Source organism: Rhinolophus hipposideros (assembly GCF_964194185.1).
Source record: "Rhinolophus hipposideros genome assembly, chromosome: 26".
Taxonomy (NCBI): Eukaryota; Metazoa; Chordata; class Mammalia; order Chiroptera; family Rhinolophidae; genus Rhinolophus; species Rhinolophus hipposideros.
Genome location: NC_138072.1, coordinates 12889934 through 12911832, shown reverse-complemented (window position 1 = coordinate 12911832; position 21899 = coordinate 12889934). Strand labels below are relative to the sequence as shown.

At 41.5% G+C, this 21899-nt stretch overlaps 1 protein-coding gene across 5 annotated transcripts in view; it reads left to right on the top strand.

Moving 5' to 3' along the window:
* Positions 1 to 21899, top strand: part of TP53BP2 (tumor protein p53 binding protein 2) — a 144978-nt gene that overhangs the window by 98234 nt on the left and 24845 nt on the right. For 4 of the 5 annotated variants that reach the window (XM_081039072.1, XM_081039073.1, XM_081039075.1 and 1 more), the window contains 5 exons: positions 4906 to 5053; positions 10626 to 10739; positions 14451 to 14533; positions 17721 to 17822; positions 19781 to 19955. In XM_081039072.1, coding sequence (XP_080895198.1) covers positions 4906 to 5053; positions 10626 to 10739; positions 14451 to 14533; positions 17721 to 17822; positions 19781 to 19955 — 622 coding nt within the window. Of the gene's footprint in view, positions 1 to 2758; positions 2873 to 4905; positions 5054 to 10625; positions 10740 to 14450; positions 14534 to 17720; positions 17823 to 19780; positions 19956 to 21899 lie in introns of those variants that run through there. The other variant, XM_081039074.1, reaches the window with a different exon arrangement.

The following is a 21899-nucleotide window of genomic DNA, read 5'->3' as shown; positions in this document are numbered from 1 at the left end:
TCTCCTGTAGTTCATTAAAAAAAATGAAGTTCTTGCTTCACAAGTAGGAAAGCAGTTTTAATGTCACTGAGAAAGGCTGATTGGTATTCACTTCTTCTGCCAAGAGAAGAAAAGCCATCTACTCTGCTGTTAAATGTTGTGAGCATTTTCCGATGTCCCAGCAATTATTGTCCTCGTACTATGCAGGTACCTCTTTAAAGGCTGAGGTGTTGTTTTGATCTGATTATTGTTGCACTCTTTATGATGAAAATAATTTAGCTAAAAAGTTCCCAGGAACACCTTTGCAGCTTAAGTCAGTGAGAATAATCAAGTTTCTCACAACAGCCTCCCAGGAATGTTAACTTTAGGGAACCATTTTGCTTGTTTCTCTATGGGAAAGACACAAAGGAAGTCATGTTTATTGTCTTGGAATGTGATGTTTTATGGTGTATGAGGAAATACAAAGTGCCAGGGAAAGATGGCATTTTGGAAGTAAGGTTACTATAAATTTTTTTACACTTCCATTAATTTATGCCTCTTTGCTGAAACCTCCATCTGTCTCAGATCACTTTTTTTTATTTCTGAATTTCCATTTTACTACAAGTCTCATTTGTGTAATTTAGTGCTAAATTGTTCTCTGATTTTTTCATGAGTTAATCTTACCTCCCTTAAGAGATTTTTGTGTCTCACATAATGGGCGTGTAGTCGGCTTTTTGCACTGTGATATAATTCACCCTGGAAAGTGTACAATTCAGTGGTTTTTAGTATGTTCACAAAGCTATGGAATCATCACCACTGATTCCAGAACATTTTCATCACCTCAAAATGAAGCCCTGTACCCCCATTAGCAGTCACTCCCCCAGCCCCTGGCAGCCACTAATCTACTTTCTGTTTCTAGTGGTTTGCCACCCATGGCCTCTTAGATTAAAATCCGAACGCCTTGCTGTGGCCTTAGCACACTGGTTCTCAGCTTGTGGTTTCCAGACCGGCAGCTTGTTAGAAATGCCGAATCTCAGTCCCCTGCCCAGATGGACTGAATCAGAGACTCCCAGGGGGGGCCTAGTATCTGTGATGAACCACCCTCCACGCCAGGTTTGAGCACCAAAGGCCTATAAAGGTTTGTGTGATCCAGACTCTTCGCACTAATCTGTAATCCTTTCCCCTGGCTCCGACCTTTCTGTTCCTCAGCTGTGACTACCGTGATACCTCCTCAGGGCATCCCTCTGCTGGGGAGTGCTCCCAGGCAGACCTTAGCTGGGCTCCTGCTCGAAGATTGGGATCCTTGCGGATGAGCCCTCTCTAACCACGCGGATGCAGTCGGGGAGTATGAGGGTGGAGAGGAAGACTAGTCCTGAGCCCCTTCTGCTTGCCCCTCCACATTCACTCTACTCGCCACCTTCCCCACGCCCCCTTCCCCACGCCCCCAGCTTTGTGCCCCAGGCTTCTGCACCAATGGCTCCCCATGCCAGGCCACTGCTAGTCGGGTTTGCCAGTGGGGAGTGGGAGGGGACCGCAGGGAAAGGGCTAAGGGGGGTATGTATTGCCCTGCCTCCCTCCCTGTGGGCTGGCTGGCCCTCTGCACACAGCTCTCTGTCTTGAATTTTGTACTGTGCTGTATTCACTATTTAGTAAAGATTGTCTCGACATTAGAACTTAGACCATAAGCTAGATGGCCTGTAAATGTTGAATGAGTGAAAGAATGTTGAAACAGAAATAGGATGACTGGAGCGTGATAGAAGCTAAGGAAACGAGGAGAGCACTCATTCTGGGATTTCTCCGAGCTCTAGCTGTGCTCTGTACTGGGTGCTATGTCACCTATTCATACCCGAACGGAAACTTCCTGTAAAAATAAATCAGAAGTCAATCTGTAAAATGCAACAATAGCTTCAGGATTTATTCATTCATAAGCACACACTGTGCCCTTTTTACAGACCGGGCACAGTTCGAGGTGCTGAGGACACCACACTGGGCAGATAAAACCCAGGGCTGTATGGAGCTTACGTCCGAGTAGGGAAGACAGATAACAGAACAAGTTAACTAAGCAGCATGTGCCGTCTGTGGGTGACTGTGCCGAGAAGACACATAAAGCAGGGCAGTGTGTGTGCGCACGCACGTGTGAGCATGGTGTGGATTTTAGGAGGGGTGGCCAGGACGGCCCCTCGGAGAAGTCAGCATTGGAGTCCAGACCTGAAGGACACGAGGGAGCCAGGCTTGTGCCAGGAGGCTGGCACAGGCAGGAGGCACCCCAAGGAGGACGCTGGTGCCGAGAGAGTGGAGGGGCTTCGAAGGAGACGGGGCAGGAAAAGGGGTGGGGCTGGAAAGGGGCGGGCAGATCACAATCAGCTAATCCGAACCAAACTCCCTCCCTTCCCCTCCCTACCTTATCACATGATCACAATCGTGAAACAAAGCAATCCCCTTTTCTTCCCCAACTCACTCATTAATCGTTGAATTGTTCAGTTCACACACACACACCTCTATGCCCCCCCACTTTCATTTAGTCACCCCCTCCTGTCTTTTCTATCGAATCTACCCTTTTCTCTCTGTCCTCCTTACCTCTGCCCTGGTTCAGGTCCTCTCCTCATGCCTGAATCGCTAACTTCCAACTTGTAGGCTGTTGTGAAGACCTTGGCTTTTACTCTGACACCTCATAAACACCTAAAATAAATGGTAGCTCCTTGGGAATTTAAAGACTCTTATTTTGAAGATGAGGAGGCTAAGATTCGGGGAGGTGACATTACTTCCCTAAGGTAGTCTAATTATTAACAAACCTGGCGTTGGGACCCAGCTCCCCTGCCAGGGAATCGGCAGCAATGTCGCCTTGCTGGCCCAGCATCGAAGACTTGAGTGCAATTACTGAAATCACCGCGGAGCTCATCTTCATACAGGACAGGTAGAAATGGGGTCACCTCGTGCACCTGCCATTCACACCAGTGTTAATTAATCCTGTGGGTGTTTAGGGGAAAAGGAATCTCATTCTTATTTGTAATTCTCCTTTTTAATAAACGAAGCTGTTGTTTTCCAGAAAGTAAAGGGCCAAATCGCTATTAAAGTTTGGGTTACTGTGGTTAAATAGAGCCTTTCCTGATATCCTCCTGCTATAAGGACCTGAAAGAGGAGAGGATGGATCAGAAGAACAGAATTGTACCCTGAGCCTCTCATTTTAGTACCCAAGTAGATCACTTCTCTGAGCCTTCCCCCGCCCCCCCATTTATAAAGAGAAAATAACACCTGTTTTGCTTATCTGAGATAATGTATGTGAAAGCACTCTGAAAGATGACAGTGCACGGTAAGGTGCGATTGCCTTTTATTTGTTGATACAGTGTGTGTTTAGTATATAGATTGTATATTAAATATTTCTGTATTTAATATTAACACCTCCAAGTTTCATATTTACAAGGGAAAAGTTATTAGTTTTGAAGTGTTTAACTCAAAGACAGTTTTGGGGTGTGTGGGGAGGATGGAAGAGAGAAGTTCTGTTTCATACTAAAGTGTAAATTGTTTATTTCTGTCATTCAGTGTGCTATATATTTTGCCAGAGCATCACCTGGGGGAATTCTGTGAGCTTAGTTAACCTTTGTTATTTTTTTTTTCAAGCCTTGATGATTTTTTTGTAACAGTTTTAAAGTGCTGCCTTGTTGGCCAAGTTGAGACCTAGAACTATGTCTCTTTATGTAATCCTGTTTATCAGAGTGTGCAAAACCCGCTGTCATTAGCTCAAAAGCTTCCGAGCTCATCCTGGGAAACTGCAGTTTGGGTTTTTTTTCATTCGTTGTATTTATTGTTTCAACAGTATTCACTGTTGTCATTTTTCTGGGTTACCTTCTAGTTGTAATGGGTTACCTTCTGTGTTTCGAGTTATTTCTTTTCTACACGTTTTTGCAAGTACAGAGCTTAGGTGGCAAGAAATGGAACTTGGATTCCCTTAAGAAAACATGGGTTTAGTGCAAGAAGGAGCGAGTACCGTACCTCCCCCCCTACCCCCGCCCCGCCCCAGCTGAGCTCACTGACCTCCTCTTGTGCACAGTCTTCTCTCTCATTGAGTTGCATGAACACGGGGTTACTGACCGCTATCGCTATGGACAGTTTGTTTGCTGTTTTGCTCTGTTTCTTCAGCACTGGGAATAAACAGCACTTTTTTTGGTAATTTAACAGGTGTGAAAACGTGAATTCTTTAGTAGCAGTGTTCTTAAGACACAGTGTCTATTTTTACTGGGAGAAAGGTTGTTAATGAGTTTTAGATTTAAACCCTCTGCTGGCCTGAATATTTATATACAAGGTCACATATGTCTTAGCGTAACAGCTAATCATTTCTACTCCCACCTATTGATGAAGTATTACACTTTAAAGTAGGCCTTTAATTTGATGAAAACATTTTACTTTTAAAAGTACAATTTTTTGAATAGGTAATGTCACATGGTATAAATATTAGGTTTCCCTTCAAGTTCTGCCCCCTGTTTCCCATCCCAGTCTTCCTTCAGAAGGAGCACATGCTGTGTTCTCACGTATCCTTCCAAGCAGAGGCTGTGCATAAATGAGAATGTTAGCTCGCTGTCCCCTGACTACCCTCAAGGACTGACAGGGAGCTCTTTGGAGTTTGGAGTTTGGGTCTGGCACAAACTAACAACTAGATATGTATTTAGTAAGCAAATCATGTAAATAAAAGGTTAGAGATTTAATTTGACCTGTAGTGTGAACTGGTTAGACTGGACTCCAGGGCTCCGCAGGCCCTGCTCCTGGAGGTGGCAGAGTCCCCTCAGCAGAGCTCCGGGTCCCTCCCCCCACTTGGGCCAGAGGACAGCCATACTGTTTTGCTGAACGTTTACACTTGACTGAGACTGTTTGGGGAAGGAAATATAGGTGAACAAAGTGACCATCAGCAGTGCGGACAGTACTGGTAACTGTTGTGTTTCTGTTTGTTTCCAGATGTTTCTGACGGTGTACCTCAGCAACAATGAGCAGCACTTCACAGAAGTTCCAGTCACCCCAGAAACAGTGTGCAGAGATGTGGTGGATTTGTGTAAAGAACCCGGCGAGAGCGATTGCCATTTGGCTGAAGTGTGGTGTGGCTCAGGTATGAGACCCAGGCCGCCTTGTGCGTTAGTCCTTGCGGCTTTTCTTACTACTGGTTTGCACACACGGTCGTGTGTGATGCTGGTGTTTATCCACAGAGAAACTGTAGACTAGCGTGTCCTTCAGGAGGTGGTGTTCTTGATCCAGCTTTGCTGTGACATAAAGTCTTTCTGCTGTTTTCTTTCTCTGCAACACAGTGAAGACAGCACAGTAGAAAAGGTCCAAGGACCGGCAGCTGATATACCAGGTAGAAGCTTCTGGGGGGTTACGGTAAAATGTATGGTGCCCGAAAGTATTTTTTGTATGCTTAGGCTTTGCTTAATTAGAAATTTGAGGCACCCTGATGGTTTGTGCCCTCTCGAAGTTTTTGTAGGTTTTTAGGGAAAGCTGTTCAAGGTTATTAGGAAAAGCTATTCAGTGTTGGAGAAGGCAGTGTTGAAATCATAGGCATTCTTTTAACCTTGAAATCAGTCCTCCCCCGTGTAGTTCTTTGGTCTCTGAAATGGGACAGCCTGGTTTCTTTTTGGCCCCTTAGGCGTTTGTAGATGTGGGAGTAATTTTTCATAAGCTCTGCCTTGTTCCTCTACAGCCAGGCTGAACTCCCACTGTTCCTTTTTCTCCTCTGGGGGCGCCTGGTCACACACTGCGGTAATTGGGTTCACACCATTGGTGAGCTCTGACTTGAGCTGAGCGCTCACGCCTTACCAGGCAAGTCCTCGTATTCTTCACCTTTGCTTGACTTTCCCACAGGCGGGTGTGCTAGAATGTCTTCTGCACTCACCTGGAATTGCTTATTCTTAACTTTCAGGTGGTAGGAGCTGGATTAGGCCATTCACATAAAGAAACCCAAATAATCCTTTTTAAATGAAAATTGGATAGTTTGACTTCCCTGTTGAAACTGTGGAGTGGCTTTTTTTCTACTTAGAATAAAATCCAAGCCCTTGATCTTAGATTGTGAAGTCTTATAGGTTTGTTTTCGTCTTGTACCATTTCCTTCCTTGCCCCCTTCTGCATCTTTTTTTATATTTCTGAATAAACCAAACTAAGCTCTTTCCCACCACAGAGCCATTGGCCTGTTGCCATGACCTGCGTTGCTCTCCCTCCGTATTGTCATTGCTGGTCCTTCCGGTCACTTGGATTTCAGTTAAAATGTTACCTCCTTGCAGAGGTGTTTCCTGAGCATCTTGCTAAGGTCTCTGTTGTATCATCCTGATTTAATCCTCTGCATAACACGTGTCACTCTTTTTTGTGCGTATTGATTGGTATATTGCCTGTTTAGTCCTTGCAGCCCCAAACACATGCACTAGAGTGTAAACTCCCCGAATAGAGACTCTGCTTATCTTGTTCATTGCTGCACCCAGTTCAGGGACAGTGCCTGGTCTCCAGTAGGTGCTCAGTAAATCTTTACTGAATGAATAAATGAGCTTCTATCCGTTTCTGGTCGCCTCCTTGCATTCAGCAAACTACCTTGCTTTATGTTTTACTGAGATGGTTGAAACTACTCATTGGAGTTCCTCAGTCTTCTTCCTCTGACGTAGAATCTTTCTGAGTGTGTGCCCACCCTTTCTTCTGATTTCCTTAGAGGAAGGAGTGTTCTTCCTCTTTGTTAAGGCTCACACTCTTGAAACTATTGATCCACCTATTCCCTCTTTTCACTAATATCCTGCTCACTTGAGTTCAGTAACCCTTAGCAATGTGATGATGATGTTTAAAGGATTTTCTTCTAATTTTTTTAAATTAAAAAAAAAAAGACAAATAACACCTGGATGTGTTCTTTTTATAAAAGAGAAAATTATATAGACAGAAGTCTCTTTTCTATCCCCATCCCCTGATTGCGTGATGTAATTGCTTATAATTTAAGCAGATAACTTTTCAGACCTTTTTCTTTGCATTTATACATAACTGTAGAAATAGTTTTGTAGGTTGTCTCTTCCTCTATTTTCTTCTTTATGTAGATAGTGTCATGTATACGAATATCCTGCACTTTACTGTTTTACCTTACAACATAGCTTGGAGATCTTTTCAAATTAGTTAGTGTGTATAAATCTACAGCATTATTTTTAATCATAATTTTCCATAGTCTGCATCAACTATAGTTCATCTAATCATTTATTTATTCACAAACATTTAAATAAATTCTACTCTTCTTTTTACATTTACATAAATGCTGCAATAAAAATCCTTTCGGGAGCCTCTCGATCACTTGAAGCATTTCAGAAGTGGAATTGCTTAGTTAAATCGTCATACATTTTAAAATGTATATTGCCAGATTTCCCTCAACAGAAGCTATGTAAGTGTGTACTCCTACCAGTTATTTCTGATAGTATCCCTTATCAACAGTTGATACAATAACACATTAACTTTTACAAATTGGTAGTTACAAAATAAATTACAGCACAGAGAATATAGTCAATAATGGTGCAAAAACTATGTATAATGAATGCCAGGTGTGTACTACACTAATCGAGGGGATCGCTTCAGAAATTATATAAATATCTAACCACTATGATGTACATCTGAAACTAATGTAAAGTAATATTGAATGCCAAAAAAAATTGCTATTCTTACAAAAATAATCATATATTAATTTTTGCTGACCTGATGTTGCCCATTTTTTCATTAGGTTATTGGCAACTTGAGTTTCTGTTTAAAAACAAAAAAATCTTTTTTTCCCATAGCCTTTGCTCATGTTTCCTTTTGTTTTTGCCTTTTCCCTCTTGATTTGTAGGCATTAAACAAAACAAAACAAAAACTGCTCTATTCTGGACCTCAGGCATTTTTGTGGGAAAATCCTTTCCTTACTCCAAGACTTTAATAAACACCCTCTCCTTTTATTTCATACTACAAGTCTTTTCCTTTCCTCCCTTCCCCTCCCTTCCTGTCCCCTTCCTCATTCATATTTGTGACTAGTGTGTTTTAGGGATTTAATATTTTTCCCCAAGTGGATAGTGAATCTTAAGTGTCATATTGAATAGTTGGGTTTCTGCCTCATTGATGTGACACTTCACGTCCTATGTCATATCTTACATAAAGTTACGTTCTTTCAGCTTTAGTCACTTTGTTTTAGTTTTATCTTCTTATTTAGGACAGAACCACTTTGTTTGTTTGTGTGTTTGTTTTATTTCTATTGGGGAATTTTGGGGAACAGTGTGTTTCTCCAGGGCCCATCAGCTCCAAGTCGTTGTCCTTTAATCTAGTTGTGGAGGGCACAGCTCAGCTCCAAGTCCAGTCGCTGTTTTCAGTCTTAGTTGCGGGGGGCGCAGCCCACCATTCCATGTAGGAATTGAACCGGCAACCTTGTTGTTGAGGGCTCGCGCTCTTACCAACTGAGCCATTCGGCCGCCCCAGAACCAGTTTTAATTACTATAGTTTTATAACATATTAGGTATCTTTAAGGCAAGTGCTTATTTCATTCTTCTGCTTTTTCAAAAAAAAAATTACCTGAGCTATTCTTGTATATTTTCTTTTTCAGATAAATTTTAGACTTTCTTTGCAAAGGTTCTGTGAAAAATTCTGTTGGGATTTTGATTGGTGAATTCATAATTCATTTGAGGGTTGTTTGTATGGCGTGATTAAGAGCAAGGTCTTGGGTATCAAAATGCTGTCTCTGTGGTTTACTAGCTTCATAATTTAAGGCAAGCTTTTTTAATCTCTTTAGTCCTCAAGTATTTTATCTATAGAATTGGGGTAATTATTGAGTATATCTCATAGGATTGTGTGAGGATTCCAGGAGATAATATTCGAAGGGGGCTTAGAGTAGCCCCTGGCACATTTAGTGTTAGCTCTCAGTAATAGCTATTATGTTTTCAGCTACTCCTTTTTTGCTATAAATTGTCCAGTGTGCCCCTTTTCTAAAATAGTAAGTATATTACTTCATTTTGTTAGCTTCTCAGGTTTCTCATTTTCTTTCACGGACAGTCTTTGAAAATGAGTGGCTGTTGTTTGCCATCTCCATTTTTCCTTACTACCCACTCATTGGCGCAGAGACCATCCCCTGGATTCCTCTTACGGGCTTGCAATCACACTCGATTGTGAGGGGTAGAGAGATGAAGTTTCCTGCCTTAAAGCAGAAGCACGTTTGAGCAGACATTCATAATACAGTGTGATGGGTGGACGTGCTCATCTGCAGGAGGACAAAGGGGTGCTGGGAGCGATTATCAGGTCAGGAATGGCGTGTTCAGAGTCACAGAGGCACGGATGCTAGATGTGGTTGGAAGTGGGGTGTTAGCAGGCTTTGAGGACCTTTGAAGTGTATTTCAGCAAGTGCAGGCCTAAGCCTGATCTTCTGTCATCACAGGCCATCAGGACCTTAGCTCCTAGACCTTACAAGAACGTTCCTGCCCTTTTAAGAAGGTCCAACCCAGCATGGACTGGAAGTTGTTTTACTTCCAAAGAGTTTTCTCTCTGCTTCTGGAACCCAGAGATTTCACGTCACTTCTCTTGAAATAAAGAAAGAGAGAGAGAGGCGGTGGAGGGTCTACTCAGAATTTCTTTTGGGGAGATGAGTACTCAGACATGGTTGTTTCCTTTGCGGGGGAGCGGAAAGGGTATTAGTTAAAATTTCTGTTTTGTAGAAGAGGAGTGTCTGTGTCAACACAGTATGTTATGTTACTGTAAATAGAACCAGAACTGCACTGTTTGTTGCAACCAGGCCGATTAAGTTCAGGGTTAGTTCACAAAATTGGCTGCGGAACGCTTGGCTGCTCCATTTTCTGCCCATGTTGTTTATTTAAGTGCTTAGATAGTGTCTTTGATTACTGACAAGTGCATTCAGTTTTCTTAGGCTATTTCAGCATTCTTATGTTAAAAATGATACATTACTTGGCTTCTTGGGTTTAAAGAATTGCATCCTCAGACCTTATCATATGTTTTTTTATATCCAGATCCCTTGAGATTGGAAGTTTTTTGAGGGGAGCTCAAGATACATTGTTTCTCTTGAAATTCCCATCTATTAGGGTATTTAGCCAAGTACTTCTTTTTGTCTCTAGAAAAGTTCTGACAACTGGCAGTCTCACTGAAGTGGCCAAATAGATATATTTTCAGTGCAGTAAATAACCTATTGTTTAGAAATGTTCTCTCTCTTGGAGTGGAGAGAACATATGACTTCTTTTTATTTTCAAACATAGTAAAATTATGATTTATAAATAGCCTAATAGACAGTAAAACTAGGCTATTTAGAAAGTTGTTTTAAAAATTGGTTTGTATATTTAGAGATTCATACAACCATTAGAGTTAGAAGGGACCTCAGAGACCTTCCTATGTAACAGGAACTTTTGAAACCCGCAGAGGTTAAATGGCTCATAAGCAGCTCACTGCATTATGCTCTTGAGCTCCTGAAAAGCCGGCCCAGCTCCATTCCTCTTTCCAGGTCTCCACCCACGTTTGACACTGATCATATGTGTGGAAAATCTGTGATAATTCATTTTGTAAGGGTTCTTTTTATGAAAAACAGTGACTTAAGATGCTCAGTATTTCCTACATTCACAGTGCATAATTTGCACGAAGGATCGATGATACACGATATGTTTGTCTTTTTATCTGCAGATAACTCAATTTCTGTTTGTTTCTTTTAGAACGTCCAGTTGCTGATAATGAGCGGATGTTTGATGTTCTGCAGAGATTTGGAAGTCAGAGGAGTGAAGTGCGTTTCTTCCTTCGTCACGAACGCCCCCCTGGCCGGGATATTGGTAGGTAGCATTCGATGAGTCACCACAAAGATTTGAACTTTGATTTCATGCATTGGAGGGCCTGGGGGAGAGGTGGCGTATGATCAGAACCCAGGTGATGTGAGGGGGGAATGAGGTAAGGATGTGGCACCAGCAAGGAGAGACCACTCTTCTGAGACCTGGCTGTCATGGGGAGACAAGGGCATGGTTTTGTTTTGTTTTGTTTTGTTTGAAGACGAGAGAAGTTGCACGATAGTTTTTAATGCAGGTGGGAAGGAGTCAGGAGAGCAGGAAGCTAAAACACAAGCAAGAGAGGGAACATTTGATGGGCATTTCACTAGGTAGGTGCTCCGTCAGCGCTGGCAGCGAGACTTTCTCATAGGCAGAGGAGGGAGTCTCCATTGTAACAGGACAGAAAGAAAACTGTTGCACATGCAGATACATGTGTGCATTCGTGGGAGCACGTTGAGGGACTTCTCCTCTGAAAACATTTGTTTTCTCTGAAGTCAGAGGTGAAATCATCTAAAAGTGATGATGGAGGTGGGTGGTAGTGTGAGCCACTGTGGAGCACAGGAGAGAGGCCCTCTGGGGAAGGCAGGCTCTGGGGCCTGCAGAGGCCACGAGAGAGCTCGCAGACCATGAGACCGGGTGATTTTTCTCCAGCCCAGAGGGTTGTGAGAGGAGAAGAAGGGGGTTGGATTGACCTAAGGTTGGGGTTTGGCCAGACCAATGCAGTGGAAGGTCCGTGGGACAGGGTGAAGAGGAGACAGGCAGGATGCCATCGAAGCTGTGGGGAAAGAGTGGGCAGGTAGAGAGACTGCAAGTCTCGGGTCAGTGAAGGGGCGTAGTGAGCGGAAATCATGGTCCAAAAGTAGAGTGTTTGAAACTAAGATTTCAGAGGTAGAGCACTTCTAGGTGATGTGGTTCCAGCGTGGCCATGAAATGAGCCTGAATTACAGCGGGGACCAGGAAGCCACAGAGCCAAGAGGCTGGCCATGGAGTAGGAAAGTCACCCAGAATGAAGGCAGGACTCAGAGTGGAGGGAACACAGGAGTGAGCGGGTGGTGACCAGGGTTGTAACCAGGGTTTACAGATGACAGTGAGGAGAGGGTAGAAGGCAATACCTGAAGGTGGAGAAATAATGGGCTGAAAGCAGTGCCAGACATGAAGGACATAGCCATCCCTGGGACCGAGGAGGTCTTGTAGGATGTGGGAGAGTTAGCAGTTTCAGATCTGAGATCTGTGGGAAGGTCTCTTCTCAGTGGGAAGCCATTGGTTGAAGAAGGATTACTAGGTATTTCTGGAAATGGAACTTTTAAAATAGAGGGTTGAGGGTTTGTGCCTTCAGTATATAATTCTTGGGAGTAAAAATTAAGGTAATAGATGTTAATTATTGGATGTTAAAAATCTCAGTTTTATTGCTTTAATGTGAATATCCATATGGTACCCATAAGGTACCCAGAGTGTGGGGACCACAGAATTGACTTAGTCTGGCCTCTTCCACTCTGTAGATGAGAAACGTTGATACTTAGGGGTTAAATGACTTATCAGAGGCCACACAGCTAGACACAGAGCCAGGAGTGGAACTTGAATCACCTCAACCAGCCTGTTTGACATGCCTTTCAGTATCACTGGTGTCTGTCGTTTTAATTTAAATAAACACTTATTTTTTCCTAAGCCTTTTTTTGTAGTTTTAAATTGACATCTGTACCTTATTTTTATTTTGTTCTCTATTTACATTCCTGCAAACATCCTTTTCTAATAAATGAGTTGAATTTTACCCGTTCATCTACCAGTTCAAATAGCCTCCAGCATAGCACTGGGTTAATTATTAAACAGCCTCTCAATAGTGCAATATGCAGTTTCGGTGTGTCTGTAATGTGAGAAATATAATCCGCAGATAAAGGAGCTGTTTTCACATGTCACAAAACAGCAGTGCCACATAGTGTTTAAATTGGGATAAAACAGGATTGCTTTTTAATGTCTCCTTTAGTAAGGTGCTAGCCTTTTTGGTGTAGACTTCTAGATTTTGGAACAAGAGACTATTGCCATATATATTTTTTTTTTTTTGGTTTAACTAGAACCGGGGATCCAGGATGTGTATGAAATTGTTTTTAAATCCCTTGCCTTGTACTCTAATTATGTAACTGAACATGCTAAGGAGATGGTTCAGTGCTCTCTTTGAGGCAACAAAGAAAGCAGTTATTCTTAAATGATAGATTTAATTTTCTTGCAGAAATATTGTGACAGATTATCCGGAGCTATTGTGTCAGAAAATGTAACTATTTCAAAAATAAACCTAACATGCTAGAGTTAGGTGTAAATGTGATACCTGGCTCTGAAGGTAACTTAATTTATTGGTTTGGGGATTGGTGCTGAGCTTCAAGGCAGGTACAGTAGACGTTTGATTCAAGAGATTTCTTGAGAAATAATTTAATAATTTTTCTGATTACTGGAAGTACAAATATAAGCTTAATTTCATGTGTTTTAAAAATTCTTTGTTGATATTATTTGTTTCTTATGATATATCAGTTTAAATTAAGACTGTTTTCCCCTTATGCATTAAGTGGTACTGAGAGACCCGTATCTTTTGGCTTAGAAAATTATTCTTAGCCAAAAAGCAGAATACAGGGGTGGCTGCATGGCTCAGTTGGTTAGAGCGCCAGCTCTGAACAACAGGGTTGCTGGTTCGAGTCCCACTTGGGCCAGTGAGCTGCGCCCTCCACAACTAGATTGAAGACAAGGAGCTGCCGGAGGGGCGGCTGGATGGCTCAGTTGGTTACAGAGCGAACTCTCCACAACAAGGTTGCCAGTTCAATTCCCACATGGGATGGTGGGCTGTGCCCCCTGCAACTAAGATGGAAAACAGCAACTGGACTTGGAGCTAGATTGAAGGACAATGACTTGGAGCTGATGGGCCCTGGAGAAACACACTGTTCCCCAATAAAATTCATAAAAAAAAAAAAAAAAGCAGAATACAGTGTTTTCCAGTTAGTACTTTTCCAAACTAAGAATATGGAAATTTTTTTACTTAACTAAATGGGGACATATTTCATAGTACTTACGGATTACCACCAAATGCCCTCAATAAGCCAAATATTCAAAATACCATTTGCTGTATTTTTCAGTTGCTTTCTTCCCATAGAAGTTACAAACACTGTTAATGAGCACAAGGATGGATTGATTTAATTTTCACTGAATTCTTTCAGTGAAACTGTTTCTGATTTCACTACGGACTAGCTAAACGGAGAAGTAGGAGGAGCTACTCTAGCAAATGGTTTGAATTACCCATAATCAGAAGTACACTTATCTTGTTCGTTTTTCTTCCTCTGAATCATGCAGCTTCCCAGGGAACAGTTACCATCTGGCATTTTGTAGTGCTCACCGTGCACTGTTCCAAGTAAGGTTTTCTAAAACAGGCAGAATTATGATACCTTAATACCATTGATATTAGAAAATATTTCAAGTATGCTTTCAATTGAAAATATCGAAGGGCAATCATTACAGAACTCAGAAATGAACTGGTACTTACAGTATCTGTCAACTTGGGTATTAAATTTTTTTTTAATTTATTGGGGTGACAATTGTTAGTAAAATTACATAGATTTCAGGTGTACAATTCTGTATTGCATCATCTATAAATCCCATTGTGTGCTCACCACCCAGAGTCAGTTCTCCTTCCATCACCATTTATTTGTGGTATTAATTTATAGTTTTGAATTTTGTGCCTAGTGAGTGGACCAAGGTCTCAGGATCCAGGCTTAAAAAGAAATGGTGTAAAAGTTCCCGGTGAACATCGAAGGAAGGAGAATGGGGTAAGTAACCATTTTCACCCATGCTATACATTCATATACTACACTGCTACTGCCTTTTAATCTTTCAGTCTCTTTCCTTTTTACCTTGTTGTTCAGTAGATTATTAAGGATGGCCCTTTTTTAAAAGGTGATTTTAGATTTCTTTCGTAGAAACAATGAATTTCAGTGATCTCTACAGTGTTATTGTACCACAAATTCAGAGCAAAACAAATGTGGAGCAAATTTAAGATCATTTTTGTTGATGTTTTTTGGTGATTTTATTTGTTGCTGTAGTGCTTCTAAAAACGGAAAATTATATATTAGTGCTCTTGCTATTGCATATGAATGTCCCCAGATATCTCTGGGGTGCCTTGTATACGATTTCTTTTCAGAGCTCATAATTTTTAATACTGTTGAAGATTAGCTAGGTTAACTTTCTCCAATCTACAGTGAATTTATGTTAGAATCCAGATTATCTAAAGTAGATCTTGCTCCCTCCTGTGCCTTTCCTCAAATTCTTCTTATTTCTATTTTCATCTTAGAGTTCTCTTGTAGTGATGAAAGGCTGATACAGGATGACAAGAATGGTCTTAGCCATTAAGAGGATTTGAGTGCATCTTGACACACTGTATCTTCCCCCTCAATGGGTATTTTTGGTTGTTTGTTTATTGAAGTATAATCAACATACAATAAACTATACACATTTCAAGTACACAGGTTGACATAATGTATACACTGGTAAAACCATCACCATAATACCAAGAGAATGAAAATGCCCATCACCCACAAAAGTTTTCCGTGGCCTTTTGTTCTCCTTCCCTTCTTGCTTCCCTCCCCATCCACAAGGAACCACCAGCCAGTTCACTTTCTGTCACTGTAAATTGTTGTATTTTCTGGAATTTTCCGTAAGTGGAATCATCCAGTATGTACTCTTTTTGTCTGAATTCACTCAGCATAATTATTTTGACATTCATCCATTTTGTTGTGTATATTAATAGTTAATTCCTGTTAATTGTTGAGAGGTATTTCATTGCCTTGGATATCCTACAGTTTGTTTATGCTCTCAGCTGTTGATGGACATTTGGGTTGTTTACAGTTTTGGGCTACTCCATATCAAGCTGCTGTGAATGTTGGGGTACAAGTCTGTGTGGACAAGTGCTTTTATTTCTCTTGAGTAAATACTGATGGGTGGAATGGCTGCGTCATCTGGTATGTTCACTTTTTAAGAAGTTGCCAAAATGTTCCAAAGTGATTGTTTTATTTTGCATTGCCACCAAAATTCCAGTTTTTCCATCTTTGCCAATATTTGGTATGGTCGATCCTTTTAATTTTGGCTGTCTAGTAGGTGTGTAGTGGTATTACATAGTGGTTATAATTTGTATTTCTCTAATCGCTAACAATATTGGGTATCTTCTCGTGTGTTTGTTTGCCTTTGTGTATCTTCTTTTGTGAAGTATTCAACTCTTTTGCCCATTTTGTCTCTTTTTTGCCCCCTTCTTTTGCTCATTTTATTCTTTGTTTTTTTTTTGCTTTCTTATTCCTGAATTTGAGAGTTCTTTACATATTCTGGATCCAAGTGTTTGATTAGATATATGATTTGAAAATATTTTTTCCAGCCTGCAGCTTATTTTTAACTTTGATAAAGTGTAATTGTTCAGTTTAGAAGTTTTGCAGTTTTAAGTTTTACACTGAAGTTTATGATCCATTTTGAGTTAACATTTGCATGCGGTGTGAGAATTAAACTTCTTTTTTTTGTATGTGGATGTCCAGTTGTACAAGCTGTATTTGTTGAAAAGACTATTCTTTCTCCACTCAGTTGCCTCTGCACCTTTGTCTAAAATCAATTGCCCCACGTATGTGTGGGTCTATTTTTGTACTCTGCTGTTCCATTCATCTGTTTCTGTCTCTGGATGTCAATACCACACTGTATTGGTTACTGAAACATTGTAAGTCTTGAAGTCAGGTAGTGTATTCCAACTTTATCCTTTTCAAAGTTGTTTTGGCTATTCTAGATCCTTTGTATTTCCCTATGGAATTTTAGAATTTGCTTGTCAATTTATACAAAAAAGCCTACTGGGATTTTGGTTAGGATTCTGTTGACTCCATAGATCAGTTTGGGAAGAATTGCCATCTTGACAATTTGTGAATATCAGCGTATATCTCTCCATTTATTTTGGTTGTCTTTCTCTCAGCAGTGTTTTGAAATTTTCAATGTATAGGACTTGCACATCTTCTGTTAAATTTATTCCTAAGTACTTAGTTTTTTTTATGCCATTATAAATGATATTTTAAATTATTTTTTCAATTTCTGGTTTTGCTAATATATAGAAATACAGTTGTGCTATTTTGCTAATTAATGTATTCTGGTAGCGTTTTTAGATTCCGTAGTATTTTCTTCATAGATGGTTATGTTGTCTATAAGTTAAAGACAGTTTAACTTCTTCCTTTCCAATCTGGATACAATTTATTTCTTTTTCTTGTTCTGTTTTATTGGTTAGAACCTCTAGGACCATGTTGAATAGATATTTGATAGTGGGAATCTTGCTTTTTGTACCTGATGATCCAATGTGTCTTGAATTTTTTTTTATGCTAGTGTCATATTTTAAAGGTTGTTCTCATGACTGTATTTTGGGTTTACTGCCAGTGCCCCAGTAGCCTGTTTAATATGATCAAACACTACTTTCCTAATATAAATTAACTGTAGAACAAAGTAATTCTAAATTGTTCCATTTATGTCACTATTGAAAGTATTTAATTTTAAATTTACCACTTAAAAGTGTGTATGTTAGTAATATGGTCTGTATATTAGTAGTATGTTTTACATCTTTTTATTTATTTATTAAATTTATTGGGGGTGACAATTGTTAGTAAATTTACATAGATTTCAGGTGTACAATTCTGTATTACATCATCTATAACTCCCATTGTGTGTTCACCACCCCGAGTCAGTTCTCCTTCCATCACCATATATTTGATCCCCCTTACCCTCATCTCCCACCCCCCAATGTTTTACATCTTAATAAGTCAATGTTGGGGGGGTATTAATACACAAATTAATGCTCTCTTTAATATTATGAAAGAAAAATGGCTAAATAATTTTGTAATGTTAGTCCAAGTGAAGCTTACACATCATATAAATAGGCCTCGGAGGGAGAAATCTCTATGACCACTTTACAGTAAGTAGATTGGTTGTGTTTTTTATTTGTAGGTTAATAGTCCTCGGATGGATCTGACTCTGGCAGAACTTCAGGAAATGGCATCTCGCCAGCAGCAACAGATTGAGGCCCAGCAGCAGATGCTGGCTACTAAGGTAATGTCTGGTTTTAAAAGCCCTAACAGGCCACCACTGTTGGTGTACGCTCAGAGCTGTTTCCTTTCTGCCCTCATTATTAAGCCACTCACCTCACAGGTAGGAGCGGATGCTTTCAACCCAGAAGCCACCTGTTGTGGGGTGCTTTCTTCTCTTTGCTACGGCATTTTGTAGAAGCCCTTAAATCATGTCAGTCGTTCAAGGTCTTTCTGCCCCCTGACTCTCATCAAGCTGTGGCCGGTATCAGAGGACTTACTCTGGGCTGAGCTTGTCTTGCATCGTGGTGACAGCAAGAGAAACTTTAAAGTCTGCTAATGCCAACACTGTCCCCTTCTGCTTCTCAGCACTGATAACAAGCTGCTTGCCTTTACTTGGGGACATTTTCCACCCACAAACTAATACTTATCCTGGCCTTGAACAAGGAAAATAGAAGAAGCCTTTCCATGACTATCAAAACCAATCTCATCACTGCTGCTTCTGCCAGCTGTAGGCTTCTAGTCTAAACCAGATGTCATCGAATTTTCGTTGTAAATATTAGAGGAAATATTGTAGGCTTTGCAGGCTGTGCTGCCTCAGCTCTGCAGGTGTAGAAGGAAAGTAGCCATAGACAGTAGGTTAATGAATAGATGTGGCTGTTGCAGTAAAACTGTACTTAACAGACATAGCCAGCTGATTGCACCTGCAGGCCGTCGTCTGCCAGCCCCTGATCTAAGCGCTCAGGATCTGCGACTGACCAGCCCTTCAGTGACCATAAGTTCACTGACACTGGGGTCGACAGTTGATGGTTAGACATGGCCCGTTACCCAGCAGGACTCTGAAGCGTGGCCGGGGTTCTCCGCACGCACTGTGCCTTCTGTGCAACACCTCCTAGGCTTCCTCTGCACCCGGACACCAAGTTTTCCAAAGTCGTGTGTGTCATTGCTTCTCACTCTTTGGTATGCATGCGAATCACCTGGGGATCTTGTTCAAAATGCAGGTTCTGACTCAGTAAGTCTGGGTTGGAGGCTGACTTGTATTTCTCCCAAGCTCCCAGGTGATGTTACTGTCCATTCCTTGAGTAGTGAGGACATGAATTCGAATCAAAAGGTTGATTGTTAGCAGAGGAAATCGCTAGCTTCAGATCCTTATTCTGAAACTATTTCTGTATTATTTATATGTTTTTCATGTGTTTTTATGTGTTTACATATTACTTATGTGTATTTCTGTGTTATTTATATGTTTTAGGCATATTAATCTGAGAAGTGTAGCCTTTATTATAAATTGCGTGGGCTCTATTACTCAGTTTTAAAATGTTTAATATCCTAGAAATAAAATTTTAAGTTGCATACTTGAGTTTTCTAAAGGCGTTAAGTAGTTCTTTGCCTCTTTTCTAAGTGTATTTTATTGAGTATATACTAACTATGTAAGGTACAAAGAGACTTACATTTCACATTTCATTTAATCCTCACTGCAGCCCTATGAGGTCGTTATTAGTAATCATCCATGTTATAGGTAAAGAAACAGACTTGTATACTCGGTGAGGTTGTGTAATTTGCCCAGCCTCGTAGTAGTAAGTGGCAGTGCTTGGGTTTGAATCCAAATTCGACTCCAACGCTTTTCATTTAACAATCCTCTTAGACTGCCTCCCATCTCTCCATGAGCTCGTTTTTAAAATTGTATTCACAGTTCATGTAAACTAGTTGAAGGTTCACGGCTTGCTTGCTACATGAGAACCACTTGGATTTAAAACACTGGTTCCTGGATCTTACCCCCAGGAGATTCTGGGGTTGGGGCCGGGAGTGTGTTTTTAACAAGCTTCCAAGGTGGTTCTGGTGGCTGTGTAACAGGACAGATGGTGAGAACAGGACAGTGTGACACGTGCACCTAGGTGTCGACACCTCACATTGTGGTTAGATTATTTGCGGGTTAGTGGTACCCCTGTTTGAAATTATATGCCTGATGATGGCTTTTATCTTTAGGAGCAGCGCTTAAAGTTTCTGAAACAGCAAGACCAGCGTCAACAGCAACAGGTTGCAGAGCAGGAGAAGCTTAAGAGGCTAAAAGAAATAGCTGAGAATCAGGAAGCTAAGCTGAAAAAAGTGAGAGCGCTTAAAGGCCACGTGGAACAAAAGAGACTAAGCAACGGGAAGCTCGGTGAGTTGTTCCCCGTCGTTTTCTTCAGCCCTGAAGGCTGCACATTAAACTCGGTGCACGAGAACACATCGGCGTGGGAAGTTTAGATCCATTTCTAGAAAGTGAGAAGCATCCGATGAGACCTTGTACGTAGATCACTGTAAAGTGATGTTTTGAAAGAATAATTCACTGTAGTTTTGATGCTGCTGAACTGAATTCAGCTGTTGAATGGTTCAAGGTTCCGAAGTTACCTGTGGAACATGTACTAGTTATTTATTTTCTTCTCTCGAAATATTTTTTGACTGAAATTTAAATGAAAGCAAGGATGATTATTCATATAATAGCTCCATCTATTACAAGACCATTTAAATTAAAATTTCAGTGGCTTAATAGTTCCATCTAACACTGTAAAATTGAGATGAAAAATTCTAAAGAAATTAATGGAGTTTAATGTTTAATTATGTTCTTAATACAAATCATGCTAAAGATACATCCAGAATGAGGCACAGGTATTTAGAGATGTCTCTGTTGATTTCAGTTGCTCGTAAAAGAAATAGGTTGGCTCTAGGACATTTCTGGGAAATTTCTCTGCTTTTTATTAGAAAGTTAATTGTAAAACCTGGTTGCCTGGGAAGTGGTCCATTGTCCCGACCGGCAGGACAATGCAACGTGGGACGAGGGGAAGAAACCTGTTGAGGGTGAGAAAAAAAGGGGAGACAGGAGACGCGAAGAATGGAGGCAAGACAGGGATCTGATCAAGCCTCAAAATTTTATTACGATGGCGGGTTATATATATAGCTATGTCAGATGGGGGTGGGATATGCTATGTCATAGGGTGGCGAGGTACTTGTCGCGGGCTGATAGGCTAGGACAGGGCGATGCCATATGAGGTACAAGGAAATGGGCAGGCTCTGGGTTTGGCGCGCGCGGGCTCTGGGTTTGGCGCACGCGGGCTTTGGGTTTTGTGACCAGGAAGTTCTGCCTAGGCAAGGCCTGGGGATTTCTATGGCTTCCGACATCTCCTCCCTTTTTGTTTGTTTTAAGGAGGTGGGCCTTGACCGAGTGAGGGAACAGAGGCCTGGTTCCTCCAACGAGCAGAGCTCGTTATTGGATGGTTTTGGGTATCTTTTGTGGAGGAGAGGTAGAGATTTTTTGATACCAACCTCTATGCAAACCAGGTATGTTCTCAGGAAAGTTAAAGGGAGCCGACCGTTGTGAGTCGAGCCCTTTCCTTGCAAATGCTTTGCTTTGCACTCACCTCGGTGCCCATACCCCTCCCCAACTCGTGGGGGGAGTAGACATACCCTTAGTATTATGTCGTCCCCGTGGGGAGGAAGCCAAGATAGCCTTCTTCGAGGCCGTCCCCTGTTGCTAGCCGCTGATAATGGATTTGGATTGGTTTGGCCAAAACAGCATCGATTTGGTTTTTAATGAGGTCAGTAATGCGCCTAAAAGCCCATGGCCCGAAGGCTATTAAGAGAAGGATGCATAGGAGGGGGCCAAGGGTGGGGAGCAGGTAGGGGAGAAGTCCGTTGAGACCCGTCCAGAGTGGGTTTTCGAAGAGTTCTTTGCGTCTTTTTACTAGGTCCTCTTGTAGTTTTTTGATCTTGTCTCGGACGATCCCAGACTTGTTAGCATAGAAGCAGCAGCGTTCCTGTAAAGCTGTCCTTGTGGGGCTGGCTCCTCGGTGTGGGCACGGAGGTATCCACTGGGCACTGTGCCTCCCGGGCAGTCACATGGGTTGCCATAGAGCTGTCTGTATAGCTGCTCGCGGCTTACGGGGGGCCCAAACCCTCCGTAAACGGGGATGATGAGGAATGTGAAGAGTGTCAAAGTGAAGGACTCCATGAAGAACTTTATGTCCTGTGAAAAGAGAGAGAGAGATTTTCTCAGGGAAGATATCCCTGGAGTCTTTATGTGTTATTTGGATTTGGGGTGTTGACAGGCTTAACGAGACGCTCTGGC